Here is a 17,608-nt window from a genome sequence, read left to right on the forward strand (position 1 = left end):
ACCCAGTGGTCATCTGGTGGAGTTCCCCCAGAACCAGCTGTCTTCTGAGAGTGACACTTCTCCCTTCGCCACCCAATGATTTTCCATCGCATGGGTGTGCTGGGGGAAAAGGTGGGACAGTGGAGAGGCCCTTTCTCCAGGCTTTTTGGGTAATACATCTTGCCCAAGATGGAAACACCAGCATTTGTTTGGGTGCCACAGTGGCTGTGTAAATAGAGGGCTCGTTTTAATGGATGCTGGCTGGTGGCTTGGCAGTGGGGGCTTGATCCTGCCCTGTGAAGAGGCCCCCAGCCTGTCATTGACTTAAAGGAGACATGGCATCCCTCTGAAATAGCAGTCCTGATGGGTCCTGTGCCTCTATGGGGACATGAATAGCAGAGGATGAAATGGGGGAGAATGAGGTCGTGGCAGCAGCTGAGCAGCAAAAACCTGGAAGGAGGCACAATACTGAGCTCGAGTCACAGGGGGACCACCATGGCTCTGCCACCCTGGGTAGGATGCTTTTTTAGTGCCATGGCCCATGTGCCACTGGCAAACCTCCTGGCACAGCATCGCAGACATACCTTAGGGCCAGTGCAGGTTGTGGGATGTGGAGGTTACAGGAGTTGCAGGAGGGTCACCCCATCCCCAGGGTGCTGGTGGGGAGCACTCTTCTGCCTCATCCTCTCCATCACCACTGAGGTGGTAAAATCTCAGCAGGATGGAGATGAGAAACTTCTTCAGATGGTGCCCCCTTGACCACAGTGGCTCCCCGCCTTCGGCTCTGCCTTAGGAAAACATGGCACAGGCCAGCCCATTGACGAATGGTTTCCTCATGTTCCCTCTGCACAGCTGAACTGGAAAGCTGCCTCCCCGCTCCCCAGGATCCCCTGAACCTCCCCTGCCTCCCCATGTCCCCACACCCTGCTTGAGCCCGGGTACCCTGTGCACACAGGGAGAATGTGTTAATTCAGTGAACTGTGCTCTCATAAAGATGAGGGATCATAGAATCGTGGAATGGTTTGGGTTGGAAGGGAACTTAATAATCATCTAGTTCCAACCCCCAAAATAGATAGATCGGGTGAAGGAATAAATGAAAATATGAATGAATGACGTGGTGGTTAACTCTGATGTAATAAATGCCCCCAAGGCTTGTAAAAATACACTTGGCATTTTGAAAAATAGCCCATTTCTCACCGTTTTGCAAGGGCAAGAGTAGCTAGAGCAGCTCAACCCCCTGCACACTTGGCTGACAGGGTCATGAGTAGGAAAAGTGCATCCTGCCCTGGTCCTACAGCCCCTCCATCAGGAGCCTGGGTGGGTGGAAGGGTTGGGGTTCGGAAAGCAGGAGAGCTGGGAAAAGGAGAGGCTGAGTTTGCTTAGGAAGTAATATTTGGGAGGTTAATGAGGCTTGTGAGGGTTGTAAAGCGCCGAGTAAAGCCCTGTGCTGGGGTAAGGGGTGGCAGGCAGAGTGCTGCCGTACCAAAAGCCTGGCAGAGCCAGAATGGAGGATGTGCATTGACTGGGGCCGTTCGTCAGGTCACCACAGCTGAGGCATGGCAGCAGGCCACTGATGCCTAGTGCACTATGTCCACAGGAGACAAAGTGCCATGCTGTTAACCATAAAAGCATGGAAAGATTGGGCTGGTAGGGCCACCATCACTGCTCTATGGCAGCTGGAACCACTACTAAGATCCATGTTGATCTGCATTGCAGGATGGAGAGGAGTTGCTCTGTATACCAGGGAGCATCAAGGGAGTAAGGAGACCACATCAGGCCATGACAAGGGGCGAAGCAAGCAGGTCTTGCCTTTCTGAATAGATCTTGCTACTCACCAGGCAGCATGCCCCAGAGTCCAGCACTGAGCTGTGCTATATTGGCCAAGCAAAATGCTCTTTGCTTGACTGTGCTGCACCTAAGGGAGGTGTTTTCCTGTGGGATTTTTATGGGCTTCGGTTACCTAGAGAAAAATGGTGGGAAATAATATGTGTATGCATCCATCTGTCTACTTATCTACCCATCTCTCTGTCCACTAAGGTTGGGGTACTGCTGTCCAAGCTCCTGTGATATCTTGTGAGTGGAGCTGGCTGGACTACATGGAAAAAGAGCATTGAGTTTCCTGTAGTATTCTCACATTTTGCTTCTTTACTTGTCCAAATTCCATGTTTCCATGAAAAATGTCCGCTGGCCTTTTGAAATGAGAAAAATTTCAAACAGCTGCGAAATTCAGTCCCAAAGCAAGGGGGAACTTGCAAATGTGACCTCTCCTTCAAAATGATTGAATCTCAATCATTTTGCCCCAGCTGAATACTAGGAAAAGTATTCGCAGGCTGGAGCAGTGGGTCCCTGCACGGCATTCCTCAGCACACATGTGCTCAGCCTGGTGCTCACAGGCTGGTGTCTGCACTCCCGGAATGAGAGGGCACCGGAGTATGCTGAATCTTTTCAGATCCTTTGTTAAATTCATTTACTTTTTTTTTGCCTCAGAGAGCTGGTTTGGAAAGCGTTCGCCTTCATTGTGGCAAGTCTGTTTATGCTGCAATGTCTCTTGGCCTTGCAAAGGCTACTGCTTTTGGCCATGGCCACCAGGATTGCATGGCTGCCACCCAAGTCACAGAGTCACAGAACCACAGGCAGGTTTGGGTTGGAAAGGACCTTAAAGATCACCCACTTCCAACCCCCTGCCACAGGCAGGGACACCTTCCACCAGACCAGGTTGCTCCAAGCCCCGTCCAACCTGGCCTTGAACACTGCCAGGGATGGGGCAGCCACAGCTTCTCTGGGCACCCTGTGCCAGCGCCTCAGCACCCTCACAGGGAAGAGCTTCTGCCTAAGAGCTCATCTCAGTCTCCCCTCTGTCAGGTTAAAGCCATTCCCCCTTAGCCTGTCCCTACAGGCCCTTGCCCAAAGCCCCTCTCCAGGTTTCTTGTCAGCAACTTTAGGTATTGGAAGACTGTTATAAGGTCTCCCGTGGGACTTCTTTTCTCCAGGCTGATGAACGAAAGATGAATCTTGCTTCAGACTTTGGAGTGACACAAACAGAGGAAGTCAGGACAACAGCAGCAGCCTTAGTGAAGGTGCAACGTGGCCTGCTCCAGTCCTTCAGCCAGGACTTTAGGATATCCCCCAGGAAAGGGGGAGCTCCTCTCCTCAGCAGCAGTCCGTGGCACATGTGATGGTCCTGCTCTAGTGTCTCCGATCTGCCCCAGCAGGACACACATATGTACTGGGACACCAGCTGGGAGCCGTCCCTGCTCATCAGCAGTCCCAAGTGGCAGAGCTGAAACAAGAGGGATGAGCTGTATGGGAGGGTAAACAGAAAACTTCAACCACCAACACCAAAGTCCTCAAAGTTTTAGGTTCTCTGTTTCAACGGATGAGAAACCAGGTGCCAAAGGAAACCCTGGATCCTCCTGCCCCAGCAGGCTGTAAGAGTACTTTTTGGGTAGCACAGACACATTATACATCTCCTGAAGGCTGTAGATGCTTGGAGAAAACACATGCCTTCTGTAGCCCTGCCTTGATGACCATCCACACAGTAGTGCTGCCCTGCTTTTTCGTGGGCTGAGCTGCTGAGAAGAGGGGCTCAAGAGCCCCCACATCCCATGGGGTGATGCCGAGCAGCCTCTGGGGCTGTGGGGATAACCCCAATGGGATTATCATCCTGGCTGTGTGCAACCAAAGGGTGTTCCACCGCTGACCCTTGCATGGGGACTCGAGGGATCATGGGGTCAGAGTTAGCCTGGGGCAAGGGCAGCAGCTCTGCTTCTGGAGCCAAGCAGCCACAAGAGGAAGAGGAGGGGTGGGTGGGCTACATACTTCAAGGGCCATCTCATGGCAGAAACCAATAGCCTGGGAGAACCAGAACAAGAGGAACCAGGGATGGGAGGATGCCCTCAGCTCAACTGAGAGAAGGGGGATTCTGTGTCAGGAGTGTAGCATAAGACCAGCTCATCCAAGGCCAAGTGGTCACACATACTCTCTGCCTTTCCGCTTCTGCCCTCCCCTCAGCTCTGCTCACGCCCTCTGTAGGCACCCCAACATCCACAGGACCTGAAAGATGGCACTGCAGGCTCTCCATGTCTCTAAAAAGCCACTTCCAGCACCTCCAGCAGCTTCACCAATGGACTGAGCTCCCTGAGTAGGGCATCTGCATGTCCACACAGACATCCCCCAGTGCCTACACCCTCACTCCCAAACTCCCCTGTCCAGAACGTGTCTCTTCAGCTGCAGACTCCAGCACCATGCTGGGATGACAGAGCTCAGAAGGACTGGACCAGCCATGGGATGGGGAGTCCATGTAAGCTGCCGCGGGCTCCAAGGGGCAAAGCATCATCCTAAAGCACTGGAAAACTGTGATGTATGCTGCAATACCTTGCTGAGCCATTCAGTAAGCAAGGCAATGCTTGTAGGCAAAGGAATATCTACTGTCAGAGCACCTATTATTTCTACTCATATTTATTATGCCAAGACTGCTACAATCTCAACATGGGGTGATACTGACGTCTGCTTGAACTGGAGGCTAATACATGGTGAAGAAGATATAAAAGCCTGGAGGTGGGTCAGTGAAAGCTCGTCTTTCTTCCTGCCACCCCTGCCTTGTGCATCTCCTCAGACAACCTTGGCCACAGCAATACCTTCAGGGGACTATGTAGCCAAGCCAGCTCTGAAGGATGCACACCAAGGCAGATGGTCACTTGGTGTCAGCTCAACAGAAATGGGTGGAATTATGTCAGTTGGTACCAGCCAAGAATACAAGAACATAGACCTGGGTGGATGGATGATGACACACGATGGCTGTGGTCAGCCTGTTTGCCCCAGGTCCTGCTTGTGGGGCAGGCCACAGCCTTGGAGGACATGGGAGGGGAAAATGGGTGTCTCTAGGTCTTTCCCACTGGGTTGCTTGGACTAAACACCAGCATAGATAAAGGCCAATGGGGGTGTGAAGTCTGACCCTTTCTCCCTGGTGGACACAGCTCTTTCTGGTGGTCTGGCCTGTCTTTTCCCTAAGGCACTGCAGCATCACACGGGTCCTGCCGCAGGCGGCAGCACTGGTCCATGTAAACCCAATGTCACCAGACAATTAGGCCTGAATGATTCAAAGTTCATTTGTTCTTCCTGGTGGAGAACCTGGGACTGGTCCCTCTTCAGCATTAGGATGGTTTCCACTCATCCTGCCCGTATACACATCAGTATGATGGAAGAAGACTCAGACCTGTTCCTACTGGGCAAGGAGAAGGGGCAGAGAGAGATCTAACAGCAGCATATTTTTAGAGAGCAAGGAAGAAGCAGGGCCTGGATGCTGGAGAAGGGGGAACTGTCAACTCAGATGTCACCACCAGGCAGAAGAAGACTAAAGGGAAAAGAAAAGCCTAGAAAACAAGTGCTACCAACAGCATGCCCAGAGAAGGACATCAATCCCCTTCAAGCTCCCTCAGGCACCATGGGATCTCACTCTGCTTTGCTCCTCATTAAAGGTTTGTCATTACTGTGTTATTTTTAATACACACTTAGAGGAAAAGGCCCACACGCGCACCACACGTGCACACATGAGGGGAAACCATTGCCAAAATATACACTATAGACAGAAGAGTCTGTTCACACTATATATATGTACAGAGTCTCTGGGTGCAGTTTGGCAACGCACAGCCGGGCTGGGGCTGAGCACGGGGTGGGATGGAATGTGTGGAAACCCCTCAGGGCTTCACACACTTCCCCTTCTTCTCCCGCCGCTGCAGTTTCCGAAGGCGGCGTGTCCAGGCGTCCCGCCACTGGATGACAAGGCTGTTCTTGTCGGCCATCAGTCCCGGCCGGTCAGTGGAGTTTTCACTGATCCCCATGACCAGGTACTTTTTGCTGATCTGGATCTTGGGGCACTTGCAGGAGAGGTCTTTCAGGTGGATCCACAAGACGTTGTCACCACGCTTGACCCGCTCGTCACGGCACTTGTAGACAGAGAGGATGTTGATGGTGAACTTGGCCCAGTTGGCCACCGTCTCCATTTCGAGGATGTTCACCTGGACCACTGAGGGAAAAGAGCAGGAGACACAGTGGTGCTTTGCCTTGCTTCTCAAAGGAAGTTCTGGTGACAGGAACTGCCCATCACCAGCAGCCCCACCTACCTCATCTATTGCATTCTTTGAGGGACTGATACGGGGACCCCTCTCCATGCTGGGTGCTCCCCATGCCCTGGAACATCTGCATCTCGCCCACCCACAGGCAGCCTGTGGCCAGCCCCCTATAGCAAAGCCCAGCATGGTCCAGTGAGGGAGGAGGTCCTTACCATAGTCCTTCTTGCAGTACTTCTTCATGTTAATCTTGTAGTTGCCCTTGGCTGGCTTGCAGTAGGAGTCACAGTCTGTGGAGGAAGAACAGACGGTTGAGCATGGAGAGGCTTGAAGGACATGGGGTCCCGTACCACCACAAGAGAAGAGGTTGGAGTGGATGGCAGCTCACAGGGGCTGGGAACTCAAATCCCAGCGCAAACAACGACACCACATCAGCCAGGAAGAGAAACCAGGTGGCTTTGGGCCTACCCAGCAGACTGTGTCACTGCCTGTGCTGATGGTGTCCTGCAAGATAAGTCAGCACAGGGGTAGTAGAGGGACCCTGGGGACTCTCCTCTGGGATGCAAAAAAGGGATGGGTGGGAGAAATGTAGGTGAGCTAATGAAGGCCACCATGGAGAGCAGGTAGGGGCCATGACCAAGGAGAGTCAACCAGAATGGCTGTGGCCCTGCAAACCTGGGCAATGTGAGAAAGAGTGGACTCAGCACCAACCCCACCATCCACAGGGAGGAGGCCCAGCGGACGATCTGACCGCAGGCCAGTGGGGTCATGATCCTCAGCCCTCAGGGGCCAGGGTGGTAGAAAGCATCCTCATGGGGCAGTGCCTCCAAAGACCTGTGCCTTGCCAGTGGCCCAGAAGTGGGGAAGGGGACTTGGGCCATGGGGAGCTGGTGGGTGAGGGACGTGGCTCTGCTCTGCCGCTGCTCCTCCTGCCCAAGCATTCCCTGCTCAGATGCGCTGGGGAGGCCACCATACCGTCCACACCACAGCATCCTCTCCCAGCAGTCCCAGCTTCAGGCAAGGCTCATGTCCTAAAGGAGGCTCTTTTCTGTGCATTTCTAAAGACCCCAGATTTGCATCTCAAGCAGAGGGAGGGCAGGGAATGCCTTTCCTTCTCCCCAAAGGCTTTGATCCCAACAATTGCCTGAAGCAGCCCTGTTCTCCTTTCTTTCTCCTGCCATCTTCCTTTGAACATCTTAATTTGTCTCTTTCCAAATGGCATGGTTGTTTTGTTTTTTTTTCTAAGCCCATCTTTCTTCTTTTCTCTCCCTCTTGCAGGTTCTCTCTGGCTTGGCCCCACATCCCAGGACAGAGCCAGCAGCCTCTGAAGTTGTCATTGTTTGCAGGTTGCCACAGTGATTACTGGTGACAGAAGTGAGGGGATGGGGGAATAACAGTGCCCTATGCCAAGGGGAGGAAGAGAAAAGAGGGAAGAAAACAGGAGTACGGACTCTGCTGCTCTCCTTTCTGCCTGGCTATCCTTTATCTGGGACTTTGTGCCGCCTGTCCCAAATCTGTCCTCAAGAAAAGCAGTGCAGCACGAAGCTAATTCTTGGAAGAGGGGGCTAAGCCCCAGTTCCCAGCTGAGCCCCTCTGCCCCAGCTGGAAGAGCTGCCCCAGCCCCGCTGCATCCCCCAGGGCTGCAGTGGCAGCTGTGGAGCTGGTGTGGGGCATCCCCATGCTGGGGGGCTTCTGGGTGCACTGAAATGCTCAACTGTGGCACTAAAGGTGCCCCCATCTGCTACATCCCTGGGAGCTGCCTCAGCCTCATCCTGGACCCCACTGCATCCCCCGGGACATGCTACAAGCCTGCCCCTGACACCCTGCTCCACCCTTTCCTGCTACAAGAACGGGACTCTAAAAGGGAGCTCCCACCTTGTTCTGTGGCTTGCCCAGCAGGATGGACAACCTTTTCCTCCCCATGCAGAGTGATGGAAGCTGAGAGGGGTTTTGGACAAGGGCCTGTAGGGACAGGCCAAGGGGGAATGGCTTTAACCTGACAGAGGGGAGACTGAGATGAGCTCTTAGGCAGAAGCTCTTCCCTGTGAGGGTGCTGAGGCGCTGGCACAGGGTGCCCAGAGAAGCTGTGGCTGCCCCATCCCTGGCAGTGTTCAAGGCCAGGTTGGATGGGGCTTGGAGCAACCTGGTCTGGTGGAAGGTGTCCCTGCCCATGGCAGGGGGTTGGAACTGGATGGGCTTTAAGGTCCCTTCCAACCCAAACCGACCTGGGATTCTGTGATTCTATGATGCCCTGCACACAGGCAACACCTCTGCTGCTGGTGGGGAGCCAGCACATGGGAAGGATGGATGGATGGATGGGTGGATGGATGGATGGATGGATGGATGGATGGATGGATGGATGGATGGATGGATGGTTAGATGGCTGGCTGGACAGACAGACAAAGCAGGATGATGCTGCACACACATGGGAGGAGGTGGCCGGTGACCAGCGAGCCACCGGCTGGTGCAGGCATACCCCGGTCTGTGGGGCAGCGTGTGCAAGAGCCAGTGAGTTTGCTTTGCACATCTGGTTTACTTCTCCTCACCTTGGAAAAAAAAAAAAAAGAAAGAGGAATATTTTAAGAGAGATGTAACTTAATTAGGTGTTATGGCTGCAAATCTTTTACTGCTGACTTTGAATTCCTTCAAAGCCCTGTTTTGTGCACCACGGTTTTTGTTAATTCTGCTAACAGGGAACGGGATTTTCTAGTTTGTTTTTTTTTCTTTTCCACTTAGTGGAAAATATTTTAAGATAATAATAATAATAAAAATTACAAGAAGTGGACGTAGGACATTTCATCTTTGAGACGGTCAGCCGCTTGGGCAGAGAGATCAAAGCCAGACCTCAAAGGCTCCAGAGGGTGGGAAAGGCAGGAGAAAGCTGGGAAGAGCGATGCAGTGGATGGCAAAGTCAGCAAAAAGCCCGGACGCACCCGGGGACAGGACCCTGCAAGGAGGAGGACGGGGAGAGGGGGGGAAGTCCAGCACCTGAGCACGATGGCCCCGAACAATGTCCCCCTGTTCCTGCAGCCCAGCACCTGCTGCCAGCGGCAGGGAGGGATGTGGGGAAATGAGGGGAGAAGGGGCTTGGAGGCTGCCTGGATGGGGAGGACTGAGGGGATTGAGAGGCTGAGTGTCCTCTTGGGGAGTGCCCTGCTCATGGGGGAGCCTGGAGGTCCTGCAGCACAAAGAGGAAGCCAAAGGGGCATCAGGGTGCAGGGAGGGTACAGGCAGGGAGCGGGCAGGGTGCAGGCAGGATGCAAGAAGCAGGCAGGGTGCACTGCTGTGGCCAGCCCTGCCCGCAGCACCAGCACACTGGAGACAGAGAAACAGGCAGAGCTGGGCAAGGCAGCATCACCCACCCCATCTCTTATCTCTGCTGGCCAACGGGGCAGGACTGCAAGAGGATCCCCTGCTCCCCCGGTGCAGGCTCTGGGCAGAGGTGAGCAACTCTGCATTAAAGATACTCAAGCTAGAAGCCAGAAATTTTGACACAACAAAGCCACAGATAAAACTAGAACAGTTTAAGGCAGACCTGCCCTGCTAAAACAAAGTAAACACCCCGGCCTCCAGCGAGTGCCACTTACTTTTATGCAGCTGAAAAGATTAGACATCACTCAAAGACTGTTCCTATTTATAAAACACTGGAGAGGAGTCACCTTAACTCGGCTCCATGCGTTGTTCCCTGTTTGCAATAAAACCATCCAAATCCCCTTTCCCTCCCCCCATTTCTTTCCTTTTCACAAAGCCTGGTGTTCCCAACTCCCTCCTTTGCTGCAGGCAGGGCACACAGGAGCAGAGGAGGTGGTCTGCTCTGTCCCAGCAGTGTTACCATGCAGGCAGCTCAGCTCTTACAGTCGTCCTATCATGCAAGATGTGCAGTGCTGCCACTCTCTGCACCAATACATGTGGTCTGCATGTGTACGGGGCCAGCACCATTCTGCAAGGAGCTGAGCTACCAGTTTCCTCCTGTGAATCTCCCCTCTCCGTCCCCCATCCTCATGCTTTAATCCTTCCATAGGTCCATATGTTCCACACCCCTTGTGCCCATCCATTCCCCTCCTACAGCCACTGAGTACATGTATGTGCCACAGCCACCATGCTGTAAAACATTCCCAAAATGATGGAAAGCAGGTCCCAGGCACACAATAGCCTGGGGAGGGGTTGTTGGCATTTTCCACTCCCAAGGCAAGGTGGCTGCAGGAAGGAGAGCTGGGGAGAAGGATGTGCACAGTACATTGGCTCTCCAAGGAGGGATTAGGCTCCCCCTGGGATAGATGCACTCCAAACTTCAAGAAGAGAGGGCTCCGAGGAGACCTTAGAGCAGCTTCCAATGTCTGAAGGAGCTACAAAAAACTTGGAGAGGGGCTTTGGACAGGGGCCTGTAGGGACAGGCCAAGGGGGAATGGCTTTAACCTGACAGAGGGGAGACTGAGATGAGCTCTTAGGCAGAAGCTCTTCCCTGTGAGGGTGCTGAGGCGCTGGCACAGGGTGCCCAGAGAAGCTGTGGCTGCCCCATCCCTGGCAGTGTTCAAGGCCAGGTTGGACACAGGGGCTTGGAGCCACCTGGTCTGGTGGAAGGTGTCCCTGCCTGTGGCAGGGGGTTGGAACTGGATGAGCTTTAAGGTGCCTTCCAACATAAACCAGTCTGGGATTCTGTGATTCTATGAAATGAGGCATAGGGAAGCTCCTCAGTACATATGGGTGTGGGGAGCTGGAGGTGCCCCTGCTCTCTTCCCAGGACCATGTGCCATGGGATGGAGTGAATGGTGGTGCAGGATGTCCATTCCCCCACATTGGCATGTGAAAGAAGACCAAGGTCTTGGGGACAGCAGGGTGAAAGATGACCTGAGGAGGTAAGTGGCTGCTTCTTTCCCTGGCTTCAACCTCTTGTCCTGGCTTGGGATCCCTACAGTGGTATGGCTAGGAACAGCCATGCTTCAGTGCCAACAGGACTGCAGGAGGAGGGAAGACAGAAAAGCAAAGCTTGCAGCCTTCTGCTGAAGCTGCCCCTCCTTTGCTGGGTGACAGCAGCAGTGACACTGATCCTTCCATGGTCCTATTACCCTGCACAGCTGGGATAAGCAGCTCATACCCAAACACTTCACTCCTCCAGAGCTGTACCCACCCATCTCTCAGGGTACGGCTGGCAGCCAGTGCCCTGCCACAGGGGCTCCTGAGCCTGCCAGACCCCCCTGCTCTCCCCAGCACTGCTCAGAAAGCCAGAGCCCTCATGGGCAGAGGGCACCGAGGAGAAACCTCTGGCACTGGCAATAACAAAAGGAGAGTAATAAAAAGCCACCTCAGAAGCACTCACACCACAACCCCAGCCATAACCTGCCAAGGGGTGGCAAGGCCCTGGGGGCTGCATCCCTGCTTTCCTCCCTGGAGGGGATGGAGAAACTCTTTCCCCAAGGCCCTGTCAAGCTTTGTTGGTCCCTTTCCAGAAATACACAGGATTTCAAACCTCAGTCATCATTTTCACCTTTTTTTTTTTTTTTTGCCATTAATCTTTTTGCCCATGGGCTTAGCAGGGTAGAGGGGAGATGGAATGGGATGTCTCTGGGCAGGGCTGGGGCCATGGGCTCAGCCTGGGACGTGAAGCACTTACCCGCAGGTGCCTCCGTGCTTGTGACCAGGGAGGTGGGGTTGATGGCAGGGATCTCTGGAAGAGAAAAGAAGAGATGTCTTGAGGAAAAGGGTCCCCAGCTCTGTTGGTGACACTTGGGCAAAAGCCTCCTGCAAGCAGGGTGCAGAGGGGAGTTTTGGGCCTTCTCCAGCAGCTCTCTAAGACAGGAAACGGAACGAGTCTGACCACAACAGCACAGGCCATTAAACAGGCCCAAAGATGCCCAAACAGAGCTCAGTGAACTGGGACAGGCTGAGATACTGCATGCCCCATGAGCCCTAAGGCACTGCTGCAAAGGACATGTGCTCCAGGATGCTCCTTGGATGCTCAGCTCATCTGAACTCAGTCTGGGCACTGGATGGATGCTTGGCTGATTTGAACATACTTCATCCAGGCTGCACAGCACAGGGGTAAGTGTGGGCAAAAACACTTTATCAGGACTCCCTGTGAAAAAACCTGGGGGAAATTCTGTCCTAACCCTAAATCTGGGGAAGAAGAGGGGGGGAGGAGCCAGCCCCGCCAGCCCACCCCCACTGCCACCGCTCCAGCAGTGCTCAGGGCAGGAAGTTGTTCCTCTGCCACTTATGAGAAAGTCACAATCACTGCAACAATAACATGGTTTTATGCTGACCACAGGATCTGCCCTTGCTCCAACCCTGACCATGCTCAGGGCTCAGCCAGGTGAGGGGTGCACCTTGCTTCAGCTGAAGATGTGACCCAGTACAGCGAAGCACTAACCCAAAGGGTCTTTTCAGAGCCTTCTGTGCTGGGGGATGTGATGCATGGATGCCACCAGAAGGTGACCCAACCATCCTCACTTGACCACCTGCTGGAGAACATCCATAAGGATGGACATGCTCTCATCTCAGCCTCCCATCCACCACAAATTGCACACACATGGGCTGGGGACAAAGAGGCAGCCAGTGGTGCCAGCTCAAGGACAGCAGCCCCGGGTGCTGGTGGGCACACTCACTGATGCAGGGGGCCACTGGTGAGCGGCTCTGCTGGTAGCCCTTAGCACAGCGGTTGCAGGTGAGACCGGTCACACCATCCTTGCACGGGCACTGCCCCGTCGTTTGGTTGCAGGTCTTGCCGGCTGCGCCAACAGGGTGGCAGTCACAAGCTGGGGGAGAGGGAGAGAGAAGAGGTTTCATCAAAGGTGATGCACAACACAGACCTCAAACTGGACCCAATGTGTCCCCCCTGGAGAGGTGAGGAGGAGGTGGGCCAGTGCACTAGTGGAAAGGAGCTGCCAGGGCTGGCGCAACCAAGACCTTTGGGTACAGACTGTGGCCCCATGTATGCTGTGAGCAGCATGGGCAGGAGGGCAAGCAGACAAAAGGCTTGGCCAGAGTACAGCTCCACTGAGTGGGATGCTCAGGATGAGCCCCTGGAAATCCCGGAGGTCACACAGGCACCTGCAGACACCAGCTTGCATTTAAGGACCAGACATCAGGAGAACAGTTTCTTCCTGCCCACTGCTCTGGGGACAGTCTGTGTGTTACGCACACAGGCAAGAGGAGGGATTTCCACAGGCAGCCCTTTCCTGTGCAACCTTTTCTTGTGCAACCAAAAGGCCCACATGGGCCTGTGCAAACCCTGGTTCATGGCCAGCATCGAACTGGGGCCACTGCAGAGACAGGAAGTAGACAGATACAGGCCCAGGTCTGCTCTTCCCCCACCTCAACCCCAGGGCAATGCTCCTGCTGCAGCAGTAAAAGGCATTTTCTCCATTCGCTCCCCCACCTGCGAGCTTTTCAGTCCATGGAGCTGAACCAACACTGAGATTTCACACGAAGTTTGGCCTTGCCTTGATTGCCTTGATTGTCTGAAGTGGGTCTTCTCAAAGCTTCCCAAGCTCATGAGCCTCAATGTTCATCCCGGCTCTTGGAAACCATGACCAAAGGATGTCCCCATTGCCTTTCTAATGCAGCCTCCCCAGGGACAAGCCACACCTGAGGTGGGTGAAAGTTGGGTCTTCACCCTCAGAACAGAGCCAGTTATTCTCCATCAGTGGATGACAGACCTACTGAGGGCTGTCTACGTGGAGGGATGCAGGAAGGAGATGTTCACTCAGGAGCTTCTTCCTGCCTGGGGCTCGGCTGGCTATGAGCTGGAAGAGGTTATCTTGGCCCCCATCAGTGTAAGAAAGAGTTGAACATGATTCCAAAGCAAAAAAAAAAAAAAAAAAACCAAAAAAAAAAAAAAAACCAGCATCCCCTTGCTTTCCCTCACAGCCCCCTGATGTTATCATTTCCCTAATTTTCACCAGATGGGGCTGGTGGGAGCACCACGGCACTGCTCCTTCAGGCCCCCTCCCGCACAGCCAAAAACCAGAGCAAGCAGCCTCTAATGGGGACCAGATGCTTCACCCTTATCAGATCTTGGCTGGGACTGGAAGCGAACGTCTTTCTGACAGGGATATTTTGGGGGCTCAGCTGTGATAACAAATGGCAGTGAGCAAGGGAGCCTTGGCATGATGCAGGGCCATCGGAAACATGGGGGCTTTCTTGGGCGCCAGTGCTGGATTCTTGGTGTGAATTTTAAGGAAGGACATAAATCTCAGCACAATCAGGATCCAACTCATCAAAGCAAATCTCTCTTCATGCGGTAGAATAAAGCTTTCAATGACTCTTGACGTTTTACCTGAATCAGCCATTAAGACAGCTTTGCTCACCTTAGGTCCACAGCGGATACGTGTTTTTGAGAGATGACCTTGGTCTCTGTCAGACCAGCCTCCAGCCCCTTGCCCTGCCATGGTGGGATTTCCCACAGTCTCACAGAAATCCTTTGCTCCTTCCCACTTGGATGGGAAGAGCATTCCAGGCAGCACCCAATTCTTCCCCTGACCAGTCCCACATCCCAGCATGGCTGCATCCCACCATTCTGCCTCGGCATCTCCATCCTTCCTCATCCTGAGGTGATCGACAGTGGCGGCTGGCTCCAGGATGAAGGAACTGGGGGCATAGTTCTAGCTCTATCTCCAGCTCTACCTCCACAGCTCCATTCCCAGCTGCAGCTCCAGCTCCATCCCTATCCCCATCCTCAGCCCCATTCCCAGCTCCAACTCAATGTCTGCTGCGCACACACTGAGCCCTGCTGCTCACACCCCTGCCGGGTGCCAGGATCTGGCCCACGGAGCTTGAACAGTGGATTAAGTCACTAGCTTGGAGCTTAACTCATTGAGCTGTGCTTGCCAGCAAGCATGTCTTGCACCTAATATTGAGGGTATTTTTACTTCTTAAGGCTTAGCTGCTACTGCTTCCCCAGTTTTCATTGCAGAAAGCTCAGGCTTTATAGCTTTGTTTAAACTACAGGCATTAATGCACAACCATTCTTCATTTGACTTTGCAATTACCATCACTGCATTAATCCTGCAGGTTGTTCTGCCTTTTCCATCCTCCCAGCTTTTCCATCTCTCACAGTGCCCAGTGGTGACACCAGGACAGGGAGGCCTTTCTGGGAGGGAGGAGCTTGCCTTGGTGGCTGAGGGCTCCATTCTGGTGCCAGCAGGTGACATGGGCTTCTGCAATGTACAGCTGATATTTCTGTGCCTTTTTCGAAGATGTTGCATCCCAAGCAGAAATGAGCCACATATGGATGGTTCAGTAACATGCATTGGGGTTTGTTAAATAAAACAAAACAGTTCCTGGCCTCTGGGCTGATTTTTCATCTCCTGAATATGAACTGAGCTTCATCCCTAGCACCTGCAGTATCTCTCTTTGCTAGGATGCTCAGCTTCTTCCCTGGACCACCACCGTGGCACATGAAAACGTCTTTGTCCAAAGCTGCACCCTTCAGTTCCCAGCAGCTTACTCCACAACTGGTTTTAACATCTGTTGTCATGAGCCGTGCTTTTCCTTTTCTTTCTGTTTTCTTGCAGAAGCGTAGATACCTGAGCTGTAGGTACAAGACACATCTTTGGAAAAAACAAGCCCAAACTCTCTAGTCACAGAATCCCAGTCTGGTTTGGGTTGGGAGCAATGTTAATGCTCATCCAGTTCCAACCCCTGCCATGGGCAGGGACACCTTCCACCAGACCAGGTTGCTCCAAGCCCTGTCCAGCCTGGCCTTGAACACTGCCAGGGATGGGGCAGCCACAGCTTCTCTGGGCACCCTGTGCCAGCGCCTCAGCACCCTCACAGGGAAGAGCTTCTGCCTAAGAGCTCATCTCAGTCTCCCCTCTGTCAGGTTAAAGCCATTCCCCCTTGGCCTGTCCTTACAGGCCCTTGCCCAAAGCACCTCTCCAGGTTTCTTGTAGCCCCTTCAGGCACTGGGAGCTGCTCTAAGGTCTCCCCTTAAGGAGCCTTCTCTTCTCCAGGCTGAACCAGCCCAGCTCTCCCACAGAGAGACCTATCTCAGAGCAGAGGTGCTCCAGACCCCTGATCATATCTCTAGCAGCAACAAATCTCATTCATGGCACTGGGCAGGCAGGCTCCCAGGTGCTGGTCCTGCACCAAAGAGCTCCCAATCCCAACAAGATCCGCCACTCGCTAAGTACAAGGAATAGGTGGAAATGCCCTCTGCTTTACTGAAGAAGGGACAGCCAAAGGAGCAGAAGCATCAGGGATTTTATTATTAGCTCGGTTCCCTGAGTCAGAGACAGGAACTGGCTCCCAAGACCCAAGAACTGCCTTTACTGCCAGATCCTCCTCAGCATATGCACTGTGGCAGGGAGCAGCCCTTGTGAACATGCTCATCTGGCGAGGCTCAACCTTTGCAGCACTTCCAAACCTGGGGCAAACCCTGCCAGACCTCTGCAAACAGCACCTCCCATTCCTGGCTGGCAGAGACCTGCTCTGGCTTGGCACAGGGACGGGCAGCACTCTGCTCCTCTGCAGCATGGACTGGTGTTTCTCCTGCACAGCAGCATCAGTCCTCGCCCTGTCCTACCAGATCCTGAGCACCCCCGGGGGCTCTGCTCATTCCATCCTCTCCAGAGCAGCCACCATCTGAGATGCTTTCCATCACCTTAATGCTCCACAATTACAGGCCTGGGAAGATGGTGGAGCAGGACTAGGCACAGGCAGAAGGAGGCAGCCATAGCCCCTCTGCTTCCTCCACCCTCAGCCCTGAAAATGGGGGGACCTGAGCCAGAGCCTGGGTAGGAAATGCTGCACCTGCAGTGTTCCTGGTCCATATTTAACTACCCTCCTCCCTGCTCCCAGCACCCAGCCAAATCCTGCTTGCTTTATTTATCATTAGCTTTTGCTCTCTTCCCTGGCTGGAGCAGAAACAGAAAGCTCAGTGCCCAGCACAAAGGCAGCACTGGGGATGCTGGGTGCTACAGGGGAGGGACACCTGCAAGGATTCCACTTTGCTTGGGATTTCATGGGATAATTTTGGTAACAAAGGTAGAAGGAGCTGGTGAACCAAAGGGAAGCAGAAACCCCTAATTCAGGGCAGGGTGGAGAGGCTGGGTACTGACTGCAGAGGATGCGAGGTGAGGTGAAGGTGGCACAGCCACCCCAGTAGCCTCACAAGCCCTGGTGCCAGCTGGGGTGAGTGAGGACTGCCTGTGATCCCCCAGTGCTTGAGGACAATCCTCACAGAAAAGAGAATTTTGCTGCAGCTGCCCAAGTCCAGCAGTGCTGCAGCAGGAGCTGGGGGCTGCTGCCATTCCTCCCTGGCTTCAGTCAGAGTGAGGACCCCTCCAGGAATGGGACAGGGCCCAGGATGCTGGGCTATAGACCTTCAGCATGCATGGAATCATAGAATGGTTTGGGTTGGAAAAGAGCTTAAGATCATCCAGTTCCAAACCTCCTCCTACCATGGGCAGGGCCGCCTCCCACTAGACCATGTCACCAAAGCCTTGTCCAGCCTGGTCTTGAACACTGCCAGGGATGGGGCAGCCACAGCTTCTCTGGGCACCCTGTGCCAGCGCCTCAGCACCCTCATAGTAAGGAACTTCCTCCTTATATCTAACCTGAAC

General features: G+C 53.8%; 1 protein-coding gene across 1 annotated transcript in view; it reads right to left on the reverse strand.

Moving 5' to 3' along the window:
• Positions 1-4,463: 4,463 nt before the first annotated feature.
• The window catches only part of NTN3 (netrin 3), a 31,449-nt gene continuing 18,304 nt past the window's right edge, over positions 4,464-17,608 (reverse strand). Inside the window, exons 4-7 of the mRNA XM_065686186.1 lie at positions 12,650-12,799; positions 11,659-11,712; positions 6,263-6,337; positions 4,464-6,004 (exon numbers count right to left, since the gene is read on the reverse strand). Of these exons, the coding sequence (XP_065542258.1) occupies positions 5,676-6,004; positions 6,263-6,337; positions 11,659-11,712; positions 12,650-12,799 (608 nt within the window). The 3' untranslated portion in view covers positions 4,464-5,675. The remainder of the gene's footprint in view (positions 6,005-6,262; positions 6,338-11,658; positions 11,713-12,649; positions 12,800-17,608) is intronic.

This window comes from Lathamus discolor, chromosome 6, assembly GCF_037157495.1.
Source record: "Lathamus discolor isolate bLatDis1 chromosome 6, bLatDis1.hap1, whole genome shotgun sequence".
Taxonomy (NCBI): Eukaryota; Metazoa; Chordata; class Aves; order Psittaciformes; family Psittacidae; genus Lathamus; species Lathamus discolor.